Source organism: Amblyomma mixtum, chromosome 2 (assembly GCF_055824585.1).
Source record: "Amblyomma mixtum isolate Tamu chromosome 2, ASM5582458v1, whole genome shotgun sequence".
Lineage (NCBI taxonomy): Eukaryota > Metazoa > Arthropoda > Arachnida > Ixodida > Ixodidae > Amblyomma > Amblyomma mixtum.
Window position 1 is genome coordinate 89277240 of NC_143013.1, and position 17501 is coordinate 89294740.

At 50.1% G+C, this 17501-nt stretch overlaps 1 protein-coding gene across 1 annotated transcript; it reads left to right on the forward strand.

The window, feature by feature from the left end:
- Nucleotides 1–9799: 9799 nt before the first annotated feature.
- On the forward strand, nt 9800–11077 carry LOC149360085 (uncharacterized). Its single transcript, XM_089567781.1, has one exon. It carries the CDS (start codon nt 9800–9802, stop codon nt 11075–11077), a length of 1278 nt encoding a protein of 425 aa, XP_089423907.1.
- Nucleotides 11078–17501: the final 6424 nt, after the last annotated feature.

Genomic DNA, 17501 nt, shown 5'->3' on the forward strand with positions numbered 1-17501 from the left:
ATCGTTGTTTGCGACTGAGTGGAAAACCTGTTGCAAAAGTGTGTGCAATAACCTCCCAGGCGGTCAAGCTCCACGCTCGTCGCTTTCAACAGTATCCTCCTTCGTGACCATTCTTAACGCAAGAACCGCCGAAGACGAACGAAGTCCCTTTCATGTAGTGGCCGAGTGCGCCCACAAGCAAAGCATTTTGGGCTGGAAAGTGGTCACAGTGTCAACCCCACTTTCTGCCGCGTCTTTGTACACACTTGGAAGCCTTCCGCCCTCTGCGGCGACGAACAAGAGCGCAATTCACAGCGGTAAGCCCGAAAAAAGGGGACCCTCCTTACTGCCAGTCCATAAAGCCGTAGCTCCGCGCATGCTGGGGGCGAGTCGTTGTCGCCTACGCCTTCTGCGCACTGAGCAAGAATGCCCAAGGCGGGACGTTTGGGCGGGCGGGGGTGCCACTCTACTTACCGCCCTTCGGATGTGTTTGCGGCTTGCATGAGGAACGGCGAGAACCCGCGCATTGTTGAAAGCACAAGCCTTTAAGCCGCCAGAGCGCTCCCCGTTCGCCCTCTGCGGCGGTCGACCGCGACAAATGGTCGGGGCTGGCTCGGGACAACTTTATCGCAAATAGTCTCGCCTCCCACCTTCTGACCGTCGTTCGGCCACGTGGAAAGAGCGGCTTGCAAGAGAGTTCGCGGCCCGAAACACTTCATCGCCACCGCGCGAGCATTCTGAACGGCAGGGGTTTGGGGTGGGTGTGTAAAAGGGTAACACGGAGGCGGTGGCTCGAAGTCGAGGAGAGTTTTGGCGCAGTCCGCGGGCGCATACATACTTTGCCTGGCTGGGAGATAAAAGCAGTATGATCATTGGACACTAATTGCTAATTCCGCCAAAATGGGCTCATAAGAGATTCTGTGTTCTATGCACTGTCCGGCCTACTAACTATGCTCGGCACTTCGTTCTGAACATTGAAATTTTTAATGATATTTTTAACACGGCTAAACACAATGTGTATTAATGAGTACTGAAGATCTGGAATCATATAGGCTCATTATATTCACGCCTCCCTTAAAAAACTTCCATAAGCTTTCGACTAGACGAAGAAAATGAAAGCTGGCCATGAGGGAATACCCGCAGAGTGAACGTGGCCGCACTATGGATGATTACGTGGTCTATTTTTTACTTTGAGAACATTACATATTTACTTACCACTCGTATCATCTTCGTCAATTTCTCGTTTCTTTAATTTACTCGATCAAGAAGGAAAACCCCCTCGTGGTGCGCGAACTTATCCTGCTAAAGCACGAGCTTAATAGCGGTACCTTCATTTAAGCGGTATAGTATTAAAACTGGCATGGGCTTTTTGGAAAACAATTCAAGAAGTGCAGAAGAGAGGCTGATAAAATGTTGAAAAAGTGGTCCTTCTTGTGATTTCTATGTGTTTCGTTCACTTCCGCCGGTTTCTTGTATATACTCAACAATTGTGGACAAAAGCATTTTCGAGCGGGAAACAGGTTTTGAACGCAATTTTTTCATATTATGTGAGTTTTCTCTATAACAATCAATATGTCCACAAATCACCCGACGGCAGTCTTGCAATTTTATTTCTATTAACGTTTTTACTGTCGTCAAAAGCGTTCTCCATTGCTTTTCTACGGCACTTTAAACTGTTCGATGCCATCGATAGAAACAGTTTAAAAGAAAGATTTTGCTAATTACAAGAAGAATGAACCATTGCCTTCATTATCTCCACAACAGAATCTTGCAATTTTCTAATTTTCAAAAATTTTCTCCGATAATGTTAGACATGGGACGTTTACAGGTAATTAATGCACTTAGGAAAATCGGTTCTTAATCCCGTGGTGAGTTTGTGCCCTGTGTCTCGCGTTCAGCGTCTCCTTTTCGCTGGTTCTTTCAGTATTAGATATAAACAAATTCTAAACTTCTGAGGTTCACTTCTTATTATGGCTTTTCTCTCATTCGTCCTCTTTTGCATTATATAAGCCATGTCAATAGTTCAGGTTTATTGGTTTGGTTTATTGTGGTTTAACGTCCCAAAGCAACTCAGGCTATGAGGGACGCCGTAGTGAAGGGCTCCGGAAATTTCGACCACCTGGGGATCTTTAAGGGGCACTGACATCGCACAGTACACGGGCCTCTAGAATTTCGCCTCCATCGAAATTGGGCCCCCGCGGCCGGGATCGAACCCGCGTCTTTTGGGTCAGCAGCCGAGCGCCGTAACCACTGAGCCACCGCGGCGGGGCATGTCAATAGTTTATTTCGCAGCGTAGACCTTTGACACTCTTCGCCCCTAAGTGTAACACAGGTGCTTGATAATGCACCACTCCAGCTTCCAAGATATTTTCCACGCAAGTGTTCACGGAAAACAGTACGTATGGTTCCGTTCAACATAAGATAGTCGCACGTTATCTATTTCTGAATAGGCCCTCGTTACGACAGTGGCTCGAAACGCATCTGATCCGATACTGATGAAAAAACTTTCATTTTGCGTGGCTCCTAAGGTGAGACGCATGTGCGGTGTGAGTGATCCGCTACTGAAAAGTTGTGACCCTGTAAGATTTACGCCTCATTAGTTAAAGCTCTGCAGGTGGGTTCTGTAGCGTGTAGTATTTGAATAATGCGTGCGTATAAGTCTACACATGCATCTCTCGTAACGGCGGTTTTCTCGCTGCAGTTTTAGTGTGCCAATTTTAAAAATTGGCGCCTGACACTGGAGATTAAGAATGAAGAGCAGGGCACGAGCAAGCGCGAATGGCAGTGAACTCTATGTTGCCGGCCTGACAACAGAGTAGTTAGACGGGACATGTGTGCCTTAGTTTTTACCGGGCGATTTCTTTTCTTTCAAAATTTTTGGTTTGTTTTATGGGGCTTACCGCCCCAAAGCGACTCAGGCTTCATATAAGAAAGGCCGTAGTAGGGCTGCGGATAATTTCCAGGACTTCGTCATTAACGCCTTCTTGACCGCAAAAATGTAAAAAAGAAACTTTGAGATTCATTAAGAAAAAAATTACTTCTAGTTGGTATCAGCTAAATTTTGTAAAATCTGACTGTCTAAGGTCCGCGAAATTGTGTGCTAACACGCTGGCGCACGCTGGAATTCAAGTGCAAAATTCAAAACTAATCATCTGTGAATGTAGCACTACGACCACATAAATTTTAGGCTTCTTTGCGTTAAGACTAGGTTTTGCACGAATTTACCTTTTTGCGGGCCTCATGCATCTCCGGCTGCTTATATTTTATCTTGCGTTGATAAATATGTTAGGGAAGAGCGTTACTTGAAGTACGCTAGCAGTTCAAGTAGATATGCGGGCAGAAATTAAAATCTTCACATTTTTGCATTCTGTTTCATATATTCAACGTAGGGCGCTAATTGGTTATCGTGTACTGGCATCGCATTCCTTCTTCATCGAAATGCGACCGCTGTAGCCGGGATCGAACCACCATGTTTCGTGTCCGCAGCCGAGTACCATAAACCATAAAGCCACCGTGGCGTCTTTTCCAGATTTTTATTTCGGTGGATGTGAAAAGGCGGTTAGCTAATTTTTAACATTCGGTTTTAGAGCGCAAGATTTAATTCCGAAGTTGAACAACACCCAAGGCCCGCCAGGTTTAAAATATACGAATCGACATTCAGGTTCAAAATATCAAGCGTCAAAAATACGCCCTTGAAAGCTCACTTAGTTGCCTCCAATTTGCCTGCATAAGTAATGGCGTCGCTTCGCGCGATATCATAGCTAATATCTCGTTAACTTCTTCTATATGATAAATTACACAAACTGTGTCTGTACTTGCTACATTAGAACACCGAGCGACAATATTTTATCAATCTGCAACGCGGGGAAGCCATATCAACCAGATTCCAAAAGTATGTTTTCGACGCTCGTTGTTTCGAACCAAAATACCGATTTAGAACATTTAAAAGCCGGCTTTCCTTCGATGCTGACGGCCTTCATGTTCGCGTAATGATTTGCTAGCTCTGTAAAACCAAAAATTAAAAACTTTGAATAGTTATTTTCAATTACCTACTCGTCTTTTAAATGAACTCTATCATTCAAAAAATGTCCGCCTTCATGCAACCACAGCGACGTATCTCTGACAGTTCCTAAAATAAAAATCTGTGAAGATTTAAAAAGAAATGCCCCCCGTATATTGTGGTGCCTAAACCAGGGATAGAACCAGAACCTTTCATTTTATCGCTCATGTGCACAGATTTCAACGAAATAAAAAATTGTCCAAATAGTTCCCCATGGTTTTCTATTGCAGTCTGAAATGCTCGCGGCGAGCGATAGAAAATTTTAAAAGATTTTCCTATGTATCGGAAGAAAAGACAATTACCTTCAATGTTTACATAACAGCACCTTGCAATAATCCAATATTCAAAACTTTTATCCAGGAATGCTCGACATGGGAAGAGAACGAGTATGAACAGGAAAGAATTGCAGTATTTATTACACGCGGAAAGAAAGTGTATTTAAAAATGTCTGCACGGACAAAACAAGGCCCGTGCAGACATAGCATAGGCCTATAGCAGGAATTGGGTAATCGTTTGAAGAAATCCGGCACGAAGAGTTAATAATGGAGTGCATAAACTTTAGTGAATCAGTGAGTCAGGCTACGTGTTCGCAGAAAGCCGGTTGTTTCTAAAACATAAAAACTAAGAGAAAATGCGAGAAACGTGTGACACGACAGCCTGTGAGCGCGAGACATTACATAACTGAACATCTGAAGCGTGTGACCCTTTTGGTTCGCATCTTTAGTGGTGGTGTGAATCTGACAAAAACCCGTAGCCGTTATTAGTCGTATAATGATTCGTAGATAAACTGGCTGCTCTTGGGCAGTGCGTCAGAATAGAAGGGTTTAATCCAGGCAATACCGACAAAACTAGAGTGCGCTACCGATAAAAGAACGGAAGAACGGGATAAAACGAGAAACGACGATCGCCTAAAACAAGCTGAAAAGACGCTCTGTAGTAAAGGTTTTGTATTACGGGTGTATCCAACCACGTGACCACATCTCAGTGAAGTCTGACTTGAACCCTTCTAATTGCATCGTGTTTCAGTTTCTTCGAAAAGTTTTCGTGATATCTTGTTGTATTTTTGTAATCAACCGCTTGAAATCTCTATCAGACGGTGCCGTAGCGTTTCGTGTGTCTTCGTCTGATCAGCGCTGGTCCAGCAGAACTTTTGTCCACGAGACATATTTCAATGTATCACGATGGCTTTTGTGTAGAAACGCAAGTGCATAAACGCTCCACTATACTAAATGTTTGGCGTCTGGGCCCATATTAAATATCAGTTCATTGCTTCTGAGGGCGTGCGGTCGCTATCGCGCTCGCTGATCATGGCGTCCAGCATCGGCTTACAGAAAATGAGCGTCTTTACTGATCTAAAAAAATTTGGTAAGATTCTTGTACAGCGTTAAAGGAAAAAAAAGAAACTCGTGTGCATGAAATTTAATGTCTGACAGTGACAGTAGCAGAAAAATTGTTCTCTAAACATGCGCGCAAGGCAAACCACATATGATTTCTTGGGAATATTAGGGACATGGATATGTCGGGGGACAGCAGGGTTAGGTTTAAACATAACGCGGTGCAGTTTAGGCAATTTGGGGCGTTCGTAAAGCTCAACAAATAAGCGCCGGCGTTAGTCCGATTTCTAAAGAGGAGCGCGGCAGTTGGAAGACCCCTTCAGTGCAAGCCGCCTTCCCAGCAGTGATTGGCCGATGCATGGTTTGTAATAACCGTTGTAATATTCGTCGTTCGGATCAAGTGTCCTGGGGCAGGACCCACAGCGTACGTCTATTGGTGAGCACATGACGATCGTTTGTGCTACCTTTCATTGAGACTTGAACTAGCGTACCTGTCGTGCTGTTCTGCAGACAAGCTACCAGTGGCATGGAGAGTATACGAAGCTCCTTCCGGGCAAGAAAAGTGAACAATAATAAGCTGCGGCAAGGCGCCCTGCCAGCATTCCTCCCTACCCCAACTGCTCAGCTTTCGAGGACGAGTCCAATGTATTCTTCCAAATGGTCTAAGCTCACAGAGATGGATATTCGCCGCCATAAAAGCGTGCAATTTCCGGCTTATTCCGCTGAATCTATAGCCATGTTTGCTTACCTTGTGTCGCTTCCTGGCCTGGTCTTGGTGGTCCGTACCACTCTGTGCCAGGAGGATTGGCGAGGTGGTCAGGCGTCCCGAGGCAGTTAAGTTGTCACCGTTGTCGTCCGTGACGTGCTAACAAGGGCTTTAGGACGCATCGGCTCGTAGCCCACGCCCCGCGAGGTTTAGCATCTATTGTCCTGGCACAAGCAGCGACAACGGGAGACGTTCCGGCTGCACAGAGAGCACAGTTAGTGCGACCGTGACAAAACTGCCTGTGGACGATCGGGAACGCGGCGGCTGCGTGCGTCGTGAAGGAGTCAACGCATACCACCCGCGGAGAAGATTGGGTGGGGTGCGCAGCAGCCGCAGGTGGCTGCTGGCGCATGCCATAGGGACAGCCCCGACTCTTTCTGAGACGTAAGAGCCCGGAACATGATGAGCGTGAAACAGGACGGGGTAGGACGTAAGCGGCGTCTGTACACCTCGAGTGGTGCAGCCGTTTGAGACCAGGGTACAATGGTACAATGCATTTCACTGGGGACAATGAAGAACCAAACGGTGGCCTTTTAGCAAGTGAGTGCCATAGCAGATGTATGCGCCCGGAGACCACAGGAAAGATACATGAGCTCTCCTCGCGGAGAGACCCGTCTTCGGCAATCTCTCGTATGATCACGCTTCGTGTGCCAGAAGCGTGTCTACTGTTCCTGTCATCGCTCCATGGGTCATGCTGGACGTGTTCTGTCCCAACGGAAGACGCTACCACAAAACCTGCGCTCTTTCGTTGCGGTCAAGGTGCGAAGGGCTTTGGAGTCGTGGGAGGCTTGCAAGTTGTTTTTTCGGAATGCACACTGGCTCGTTTGAAGAGTTCTGGGATAAGTCCGCTTCTTGATAACTGGACAGGGGAGGGCGGTGGCAAACGCTTTGCTTTCACGCTGGCTCTGCATGCCACGCGACTCCATGGAGCCAGCAACTTCCCGTCGTTGTTGTGGACGCGGGCTAGACGTTAGCGGGAGCAAGCGGAACCTTCACGGTGTTTTGTGCGACGACTTTTGGTGGGCAGCTGGAGGGCCGAGGTCGTTGATCTACGAGCCAGTTCAGCCATTGTATAGCAGCCGAGTTGGCACGCATGTTTTTCTTCTCTTGCAGCCCCCCCCCCCCCCCCTGGTTGCCTTTGCGAGTTCTCATTCTGCACAGAACTGCATGTTAAGAAAACCACAGTCATAGGAATCAGTTGAGTTATAATCGGGAAAACACATAACGCTTTTGCTATTTAAACTTACATAAGAAGTGAACTATATAAGAGTTTTGAGAGTGGAACAACAATTTCGGAAGTTTGTGCGACCGGCGCAGAAGGATGTTCTTGACCCGTCGCATTCTTCTCTGTCCCATTAGTCGCACTGAGGCTTCAAAAATGCAAGAACAGTATACTGAAAGCTCATGATAAGAGAAACGTCTGAAGGATGTTGTGGCCGAAGGGCGCAGTGGAGTTCATATGTGTCAGAAACCGAGGAGTTGGACCAAGCAACATTAGGTGACGCAGATATCTGAATATCCATGCTTGGAAGCGGTCTTAGTTAGTTATTGCCGCAAGCGATAGATATAACACAGTTTCATGCGGGCTTCCGCTAGCGTATGCTCATGATAGCTCATCTTTTCTTTTCTCATGTTATGACTGCGTTTCTACAGTAAGGTTTGCTAGCCTATTGCTATCGCTTGCGTGTTCCTGTCACTGCTGCTTGCTGGTACCATATGATTCAAAAGCTACTAAGCCCGCACATCTGCTGAGGCCATATGGCTACGCTGTGATCCTTACTGTTCACTGCAAGTCTGCTAACAAAGGAATCGAAAAATTTCACAATCGGCCTTGCGCTCGTGAGTACGAATTAATGGAGCTGCTTCAGAAATAATTGGCACCGGTTACGGGAAATTTTGTAACAGGTCTTGCAATGCCTTTATCGGACATGGACTAGACTCATGTAAAAAAAATTGGGCCATTCCAACTGTGTCAGTCGGCATTGACGCAGTGGCGTGGCTGGTCATGGGACTTGGCACCATGACGGCGCCACGAGTATGCAGCCCTCCACTTTCGCTAACCACGACTACGCGACGCTTATGATTTTTTTTTTTTGGTTAGCCACTTTGATTAAAGAAGAGGCCAGAACAGGTTAATGAAGAGTCGTGGGGCTCATCGGTGGCCTTGTTGACTACAAGCGGTTCCCGCCGCTAATGCACAAATCGCAATATCTTGCAAGAACTGCACTGGCCAAACTCAGTAATTAAAAGCTTTTTCTTCCATTCAGTACCAACTTCGCAACTCAGCGATATGTTCCGCCTCAAATTCCGTGTCACCCCTCCTTTCCAGCCGCCTCTATTTGTTCAGCACATATCACTCTCTTGTTGACTAAGACTCTGGACTGCTTTGCAGCCCAGACATAAATCAGGTTATTGCAACAAAGTATTATCTGTGGAGAGATTTTCATATTAACCAAATATGCAAGAGAGGTGTGGATGAAATGTTTCCCGACTAATATATCCCAACAGGCAAATTCCCTTCACTACGGATATGCTGGGGCAGTAATCGCAAAGTATAAAAGACATTCTACGTATACGACTTCAACGTCGCAAAACCATACTTTCCAGAGATAGCTATTTCAAGTGTTGCGCAAATTTTCTGAAAGTCAATTATGAATTCGTTGTTATCATTCCATTGTTGTTGACACGTGAATCTGAATATGCAGGTAAGCATTTCCGAGGTTCCTTGAGCACTGTATACAGCTACGGAAATTATGCCCGTTAGCGCGTCATACTTGCCTAATTTTGTCGGGTAAGCTCTCCTTTCCTTCTCGAAAGTTGGCCGTCTCACACGTACACAAAAACGCACGCCCACACAACTTCATTCAGCGCGGATAACCCAGTGCCCAGCGTATATAGAGAAGGGATCTAGTCACGGGTCGCTTTTTCGAACAGCTGCAGCCTGACCGCGGTGATTTGTGTATGAAAGGCAACGGCGTGAATCGGATCGGTAGACTGTCATGCAAGTAGCGGCTTTACACTGCGCTTGTTCTGCGTTTCGTTGCAAGCCAAGTGGTGTTGGCTCGCTGGCGATGCGTGAAAAGCTGGACCCTGATTCCTGCCGTTGCGCCCGTTGTATATGCACGCACGGATCGCACCGCTCGCTAAGCTCTCTCCTGCATTTTCTGTCCTCTGAGCTTTGGCCGCAGTCTGCGTATGCATAACGTACGCGCATGGAGAGCTATAACAATAACAACAACGAGTGGACGTGGTGCCTATTTATGCGGCGCATGCGCTGACATGCTGCGGCGATCAGCAGGAGTCCGGTTTGCGTGTAGCTTACACACACACACACACACACACACACACACACACACACACACACACATATATATTATATATATATATATATATATATATATATATATATATATATATATATATATATATATATATATATTGTGATGACGAAGAAGTGCCCGCGCGGCAGCGGGACTGCGCTCGGCGAGCGCGCGCTTCCTGTTGGTGCGTTTGGAACGACTGACTGCCGGTGGACGCCGTTCAGCGCTTTGTGCTCTGTGCCGTGTTCTTTGTGTTCTGTGCCCGGAAAACCCATTACAAGTGGTGGAGGTGAACTCTGATCCCGTCCTGGAGCTGAGGAACGGCACCGTTACCACCCCGATGCCGAGAGACACAGCCCCGGCGCCTACGCCGCCGCCACCGGCACCGCCAGCACCTGTTATCTGCGCTGGCATGCCTCGGCAGCGAGACCCAGCTGTCTTCAGCGGCACAGGTGACAGTGATGTCGAAGATTGGCTGGCGTCCTACGAGCGGGTAAGCGCACACAACCGCTGGGACGATAACATGAAGCTTAACAACGTAATTTTCTACCTCGCTGACGTCGCCAACCTCTGGTTCCGCAACCATGAAGCGGACATAACCACCTGGTCGGCTTTCAAAACGAGCTTTGCTGAGGTATTTGGCCGTCCTGGTGTGCGCAAGCTTCGCGCTGAACAGCGCTTGCGTGAGCGGGCGCAGCAGCCAGGTGAGACGTTCACCAGCTACGTGGAAGACGTAGTAGACCTGTGCAAGCGTGTCAACTCTGAGATGACTGAAGCCGAAAAGATCCGGCACATTATGAAAGGCATCGACGAGGACGCCTTCCAAATGCTACTTGCCAGGCAGCCAGACACCGTTGCCTCCGTCATCAGCTTGTGCCAGAGCTACGAGGAGCTTCGCAAGCAACGCGTCCTCGCTCGTCGCCCTGTGCGGCAGGCCGAGGTACTATCGGCGGATGCCGTGGCCGCTGAAGAGCCCCAGTTCATGCAGGAGGTGAAGCGGTTTATCCGTGAAGAAGTTGCACGCCAACTCGCGCTCGTGCATGCGCCCACAGCACCGTCACCAGCACTTCCGCCGGCCTTTCAACAGACCATCCAGGCACAGGTCGCAGACGCACTGCAGATCGCGGATGCCGTGCCACCCGTCCCTCAGCAGGCAGTGGCTGCCCCGCTTACCTACGCCGCCGTCCTGTCCCGCCCGGCTCCTCATACCACGGGCAATTTCTCCGACGCCACATCAGCTCCGCCGCCTTTGGCACCACGACCCGTCCGGTCGTATCGGGTTTCTGCCCCACCATCGTCGCCGCACATGGCGTCGGCCCCCCTTCCCTACGGTCGCCCATGGCGCACTCGCGACAACAGGCCCATTTGTTTTGCCTGTGGCATTGCCGGACATGTCGCTCGCTACTGCCGCAATCACTCCTATTATCCGCGTACTGACGTCATGACGCCATCGGCATACGGACCTTACACGCAGCACTACCGCATGCAGCCTAGTTCGCCACCATCTTCGTTCACAACTGACAACCAGTCCGCAACGCCGCACCGCTCCCATTCTCCGCGGCGCCGTTCCATCTCCCCGATGCGCCGCCGCGTCAGCCCCAGTGAAGCGGAAAACTAGTGAGCGCAGTTCCCGAGGCAAGAGCTGCGCCTTCGGCGAACTTTACAAGGCCTCTGACGTCCCCCGCCAATGTCGTTGATGTAGTCGTGGACGGTGTTGCGACTTGTGCCTTGATTGACACCGGAGCAGCCGTATCAGTTATAGACGCGAAATTTTGCCGCCGCATCAAGAAAGTTTTGACGCCATTCTCTGGTATTTTACTGCGTACTGCTGACGCCCAGCAAATTCAGCCGCTCGCCGCTTGCACTGCACGAGTTGCTATCCAAGACGTCATCTACGCAATTGAGTTCGTAGTACTCTCGTCCTGCTCGCATGACGTCATTCTTGGGTGGGACTTTCTGTCGGACCACTCTGCTGTCGTCGACTGCGCTCGGGCTGAAGTCACACTCTCTGTCCTACCCGACGACTCCGCTGCCGAAACCGCTGAGTATCCGGACAAACTTCTCCTTTCCCATGATGTCGAACTTCCTGCTTCCTCGTCCGTTGTAGTCTCCCTGTCCTGCGTCTCTCGAGCCGACCCACCCGACACACCTGTACTCTTTACTCCCTCGGAATTGTTCGTTCGCCGCAAGAACCTACCGCTTCCCTTCGCTGTCCTCACGATGACTTCCGGAACCGCAACCATGCTCATCAGCAATCATCTTCCCTCTGCTTTGACTCTGCTTCGTGGGGAATGCATTGGGTACGTGGCATCGGCTGAACTCCTACAAGTAGTTAACGACGCCGAGGCCGCTCCTACACCGTCGCTCGATGCTCTCACTCCGGCTCCCCTGTCACACCAACCATCCTCTGATGTCCTGTACAGTGCTATCGATGGCGACCTTCATTCGGCGTGCCGTGACCAGCTGTTCGCCCTTTTGTGCGAATTTCGTTCGTCTTTTGATGCGTGCCAAACTCCCCTCGGCCGTGCTGCCGCTGTCACACATACCATCGATACTGCCAACCACCCTCCTCTGCGCCAGCGACCATATCGCGTGTCCGCTCCGGAGCGTCGCGTCATCACCGAGCAAGTGGACGACATGCTAGAGCGCGGGATTATACAGCCCTCGAAGAGCCCATGGTCTTCCCCGGTCGTTCTCGTTCGGAAGAAAGACGGCTCTATCCGATTTTGCGTGGATTATCGACGGCTGAACACTGTAACCCGGAAAGACGTTTATCCTCTGCCGCGCATAGATGACGCCCTCGATTGCCTACAAGGAGCAGAATTTTTTTCGTCCCTCGATCTGCGATCTGGTTATTGGCAAATACCCATGGCCGAAGATGATCGCGCAAAAACAGCATTCGTCACGCCTGATGGGTTATATGAGTTTAACGTAATGCCATTTGGGCTTTGCAATGCCCCTGCTACATTCGAAAGAATGATGGACAATGTCCTGCGGGGCCTACGCTGGAAGACGTGCCTCTGCTACCTTGACGACGTCGTCGTGTTTTCGGCCGACTTTCCGACACACCTGACTCGCCTGCGCCAAGTGCTCACTTGCCTCACCACCGCTGGGCTGCAATTAAATTTGAAAAAGTGCCATTTCGGAGCTCGCCAACTGACCATCCTCGGTCACGTCGTCTCTAAACACGGCATCCTTCCGGATCCCGCAAAACTTCGTGCAGTCGCCGAATTTCCGAAGCCGTCCACGCCCAAAGAACTGCGGAGTTTCATCGGCCTATGCTCATATTTTCGGCGCTTCATCCGGAATTTCGCCACTATCATTTCACCTTTGACACGACTTCAAGCCCAAAATTCCTTGTCGTCATGGTGCTCCAAATGTGATGATGCTTTCGCTACAATGCGCCGGCTCCTTACTTCCCCACCCATACTTCGCCATTACGACCCGAACGCTCCAACCGAGATCCACACGGATGCTAGTGGCATTGGCATTGGTGCTGTGCTTGCACAACGGAAGCCTGGGTTTCATGAATATGTCGTCGCCTATGCCAGCCGCACACTGTCTAAAGCCGAGATCAATTACTCCGTGTCCGAAAAAGAATGTTTGGCCATTTTGTGGGCAATAACCAAATTTCGACCATATCTCTACGGCCGCCCCTTCGACGTAGTCACCGACCACCATGCTTTATGCTGGCTGTCGTCCCTGAAGGATCCATCCGGCCGACTTGGTCGTTGGGCACTGCGACTTCAGGAGTACGACATTCGAGTCATCTACCGTTCCGGACGCAAGCACTCTGACGCCGACGCCCTCTCCCGCTCACCGCTACTTGCCAACGATGCGACCCTCTCTAGCATTGACCCCGTGCTCTCTTCGTTACGCCCTCCAAACATGCATCTGGAGCAGCGCAAAGACGCCTGGATAACCTCTCTTGTGCACCTTCTCACCGGCCGCACTACGTCAGCGCCCTCTCGCTCGCTTCGTCGTCAAGCCCGCCACTTCACTCTGCAAGATGGTATTCTTTATCGCCGGAATTACATGCCAGATGGCCGAAAATGGCTGCTTGTCATACCTCGCCACTTACGCGCTGAAGTCTGCGCATCTTTTCATGCCGAACCCCAGAACGCTCATGCTGGTCTCTTAAAAACATACACGCGCCTTCGGCACCGGTACTACTGGCGCGGCATGTATACCTTTCTACGAAAGTATATTCGCTCATGCCTTGACTGCCAACGCCGCAAGTCACCACCGCAGCGCCTTTCCGGGCCAATGCAGCCTTTACCTTGCCCTGCCCGTCCGTTTGATCGTGTGGGCATCGACCTTTATGGGCCTCTGCCGCCTTCTACTTCTGGTCACCGCTGGATTGTCGTCGCCGTCGACCATCTTACGCGCTATGCCGAGACGTCCGCTCTTTCGGCGGCTACAGCCAGAGAAGTCGCTTTCTTCATTCTTCGCAACCTCGTTCTTCGCCACGGTGCTCCCCGCGAGCTTCTCAGCGATCGCGGCCGCGTGTTTTTATCAGACGTTGTTCAGGCGCTTCTACAAGAATGTCGCGTAGTTCACAGAACAAGCACGGCGTATCATCCTCAGACGAACGGGCTGACCGAAAGGTTTAATCGGACGCTCGGTGACATGCTCACTATGTATGTCACTCCCGACCACTCTAACTGGGACCTCGTACTCCCATTTGTGACGTACGCCTATAATACCGCCGTTCAGTCTACAACAGGGTTTTCGCCATTCTTCCTCCTTTATGGACGCGAACCTACCTGCTTGATTGACACCATTCTCCCTTACCATCCTGACGCATCTGACTGCTCGCCTGCTTCTGAAATCGCCAAGTACGCCGAAGAATGCCGCCAACTAGCCCGATCGCTCACGTGTAATGATCAACATCGTCAGAAAGAACGGCGTTATTCTGGTCAACCTTTTGCCCACCTACCTGCCGGCTCCCTTGTTTGGCTCTGGGTCCCTTCTGGACCTCCTGGCCTGTCGTCCAAGTTCCTCACCAAATATCATGGCCCCTACCGTGTTGTCTGTCAGAGTTCCCCCGTGAACTACGTTGTGGAACCTTTGACACCCTCATCTGACCACCGCCGCCGTGGCCGTGAAACCGTTCACATCAGCCGCCTCAAGCCCTATCACGATCCCGTCATGTGCACCACGCCGTGAGTCGCCAGGATGGCTCCTCCTTCGCCGGGGGCCATTGTGATGACGAAGAAGTGCCCGCGCGGCAGCGGGACTGCGCTCGGCGAGCGCGCGCTTCCTGTTGGTGCGTTTGGAACGACTGACTGCCGGTGGACGCCGTTCAGCGCTTTGTGCTCTGTGCCGTGTTCTTTGTGTTCTGTGCCCGGAAAACCCATTACAATATATATATATATATATATATATATAGATATGTATACAGGCTCAAAGAATGAATGCCGTCCATGCAAACAACCTACGGCCAGCCGCAGACCTTCCACTCAGTATCTCCTTTATAGCTTATTCAGTCGTTGGCAACACTGTATTCGGGCAGCAAGTCAAGTCCACAAGCAGCGGTCTCTGTGTGCAAAGTTTCCTGGCTTGCGTGGTTCGTTTACAGGCTACTTATGCAAGTTAGCTTAGCAGTTCTAAAAAAACAGGCCTATTTAGCTGTTTTTGTTAGTTTCTAAGGGATACGACCAATATATTTTAACTGTCGCGCAGACATATTGTGCGACCCTTTGAGAAAAATTATTTTTTTTATTCTGTTCATCAGTTACTAATGTTTCTTCAACGAGGTGAACTTTTTCATCGGAAACTGAGGCATTTACCTTTGTTCTTCAACAAGAATGCTACCCATGTGGCCCGAAGTGTGGGCACTCTCCACAAAGCCCTCTGAGTGATCCCGCATGTCCAGACGGGAGTGTGTATATATGCGTTGAGTCAATGGCGCTGTCGAGATGTTGCTGTGAACATATGGAGGGCTGGAACGGCTGCATGCAATAATTGTTCCCTTCAATAGAGGCGATTGCCTTGGTGTCCATTTTACTCTTAACGGTGGAGAGTCGGACAAAGAGGAAAGAACAGAAACTGACAGGAGTCTGGACAGAATTGAAGCGCAGGCTGCCAACTTTAATTCATAACTTTCATATCCTGCATCATTCGAGTGATGTATACCAACCATGCTGCCAAAAGGGATACTTCGATACCCATCCGCATGCTTTTTGCAATCGTCGGCGCTTCTGCATGCTTTGTTCAATCGTCGACGTTGTATAGTTAGTACAGTATGTCGCAGTCGAAAGATCAGGGTTCCCATCCTAGCCCACCCGGGTGGTCGGGTCATAAAGTTACGGGCTGAGGAAGCCGAGTCCTTATCATGTCGTCCGTCTCTATTTGCAAGCGGGATGTTGGACAAGTAAAAAGATTACGACGAAAGAAAGGAGACACACACATGAGCGCTTTGTCACAAATGGAATCTATTGGAAAGGCTTCGGAATATATACTGTTGAAACAGGCAACAAACACATGGTTTGGATTGCACTATTTTTGCAACATGCAACAGCTCCAACTTTCTCAGCTCTGCCTGCAAGTGCTTCTGCGAGTGGGCACTCCCGTGTACTGCCACAGGCGTCATTGTCACCTACTTTCTTGGAAGGAGAGCCAAAAATCCGTACGGAGGCAGCGTCGTTCGCACGAAATGACGTCATTCTGAAGGGACCAGCGGCGCAGCTAGACCAGCGGCAGATCCCATCGAGCTCCGTACTCACGCGTCAACATATCTAGGTACCCCTTGATGCAAGTGCTGCGAATAAATTCTCTAGTAACCTAGGCCAGGGTGGGTTCGTATGACTTAATCTTGTAGGAGCCATTGAGGGGCAATGAATTACCAAGCCTATTAAAAAACTAGAGGGGACTCTAAGCTCCTCCTTAAGGGTACGATGATATAGGATTAATGGGTTGACGCCTATATATGTGCGGAATTGGTCATTCTTCGCATTCATAGATCCCTGAGAGTATTCATACCACTCATGACGCAATGCATGGTGATGCAGCGGTTAAGCAATGCGACACTGCCCTGTGATGTGAGGGGCTGCAACCGTTAGGGCTTGTGAGACTTGAGTTGCTTTTCCGGCCTGAGCAACCTCTCGCGACTATATAGTCATTCAGTCAACTGCCGCCTGCAACGATAGGCAGTTTGTTCACAATCCGGTGGGCAGGTTGCGATTCCGCCAAGACGTCGCGTGAAATAGGTGCCCCACCTGCCACCTAGGTTGCTTGTCTGGGGACTTTTGGTACATTTTTCGCTCACGCCAACGACTCCGACGTCAACGACGGTGCCGGCTTTTCTGCGACACCGAGCCCTTACCGCTCTCGCGTTAAAACAGAGCGTGACCCCACTAGTCGTACATGACCTCGCACCACATTACTTAAGAAAGAGAAAAAAACTTGATTATTAGGAATTCGGGGCACGCCCCTGGGTCCCCGCTCGACCCCACTGCACTCAAGTGTTTATGTTCCTGAGGTCCATAACACTGGCAGCCCGGCCGGCGGCGATGGTCTGCATGCACGGCCGGGTCCTCCGAGCGCAGCAGGGACTCCCAGTCCTCCCAGGTCTTGAGGTTCTCTAGGTCCCGCGGGGGAGGGTCCGCCGGGCAGAGGGAAAGGATGTGGAGGGAAGAAGCGAAGGGTTCTGGGCATAGGGCGCATGCCGGAGTGGGGAAGGAGTGATGATAGTGGACTAGGGTAAGGGGTGAGGGGAGAGAGTGTGTGTCTGCGCCAGAGTGTTGCTAGTTTGTTATCTAGGGAGGGATGGGGCGGGGGTTAGAGCTGGTGTGAGGCTCTGTATGCCTGGGTCAGCTCTCCCTGAATGAGTTCATGCGCTCCTTCGTGAATCCCGCATCCGAGGCCACACGAGCCTGGTTTAAAAAAAAAACCTCGGGCCAAAAGGTTGGAGGGCCTCGTTTCCGGGATTCCCGGAGTGCGCAGGCACCCATGTCAGCTCCACTTGGCGGGAAGGGGGTGCTTCGGACGAACGCAGTATTCTTCATATCTTTCTACATATATGACACAATGCGCTCATG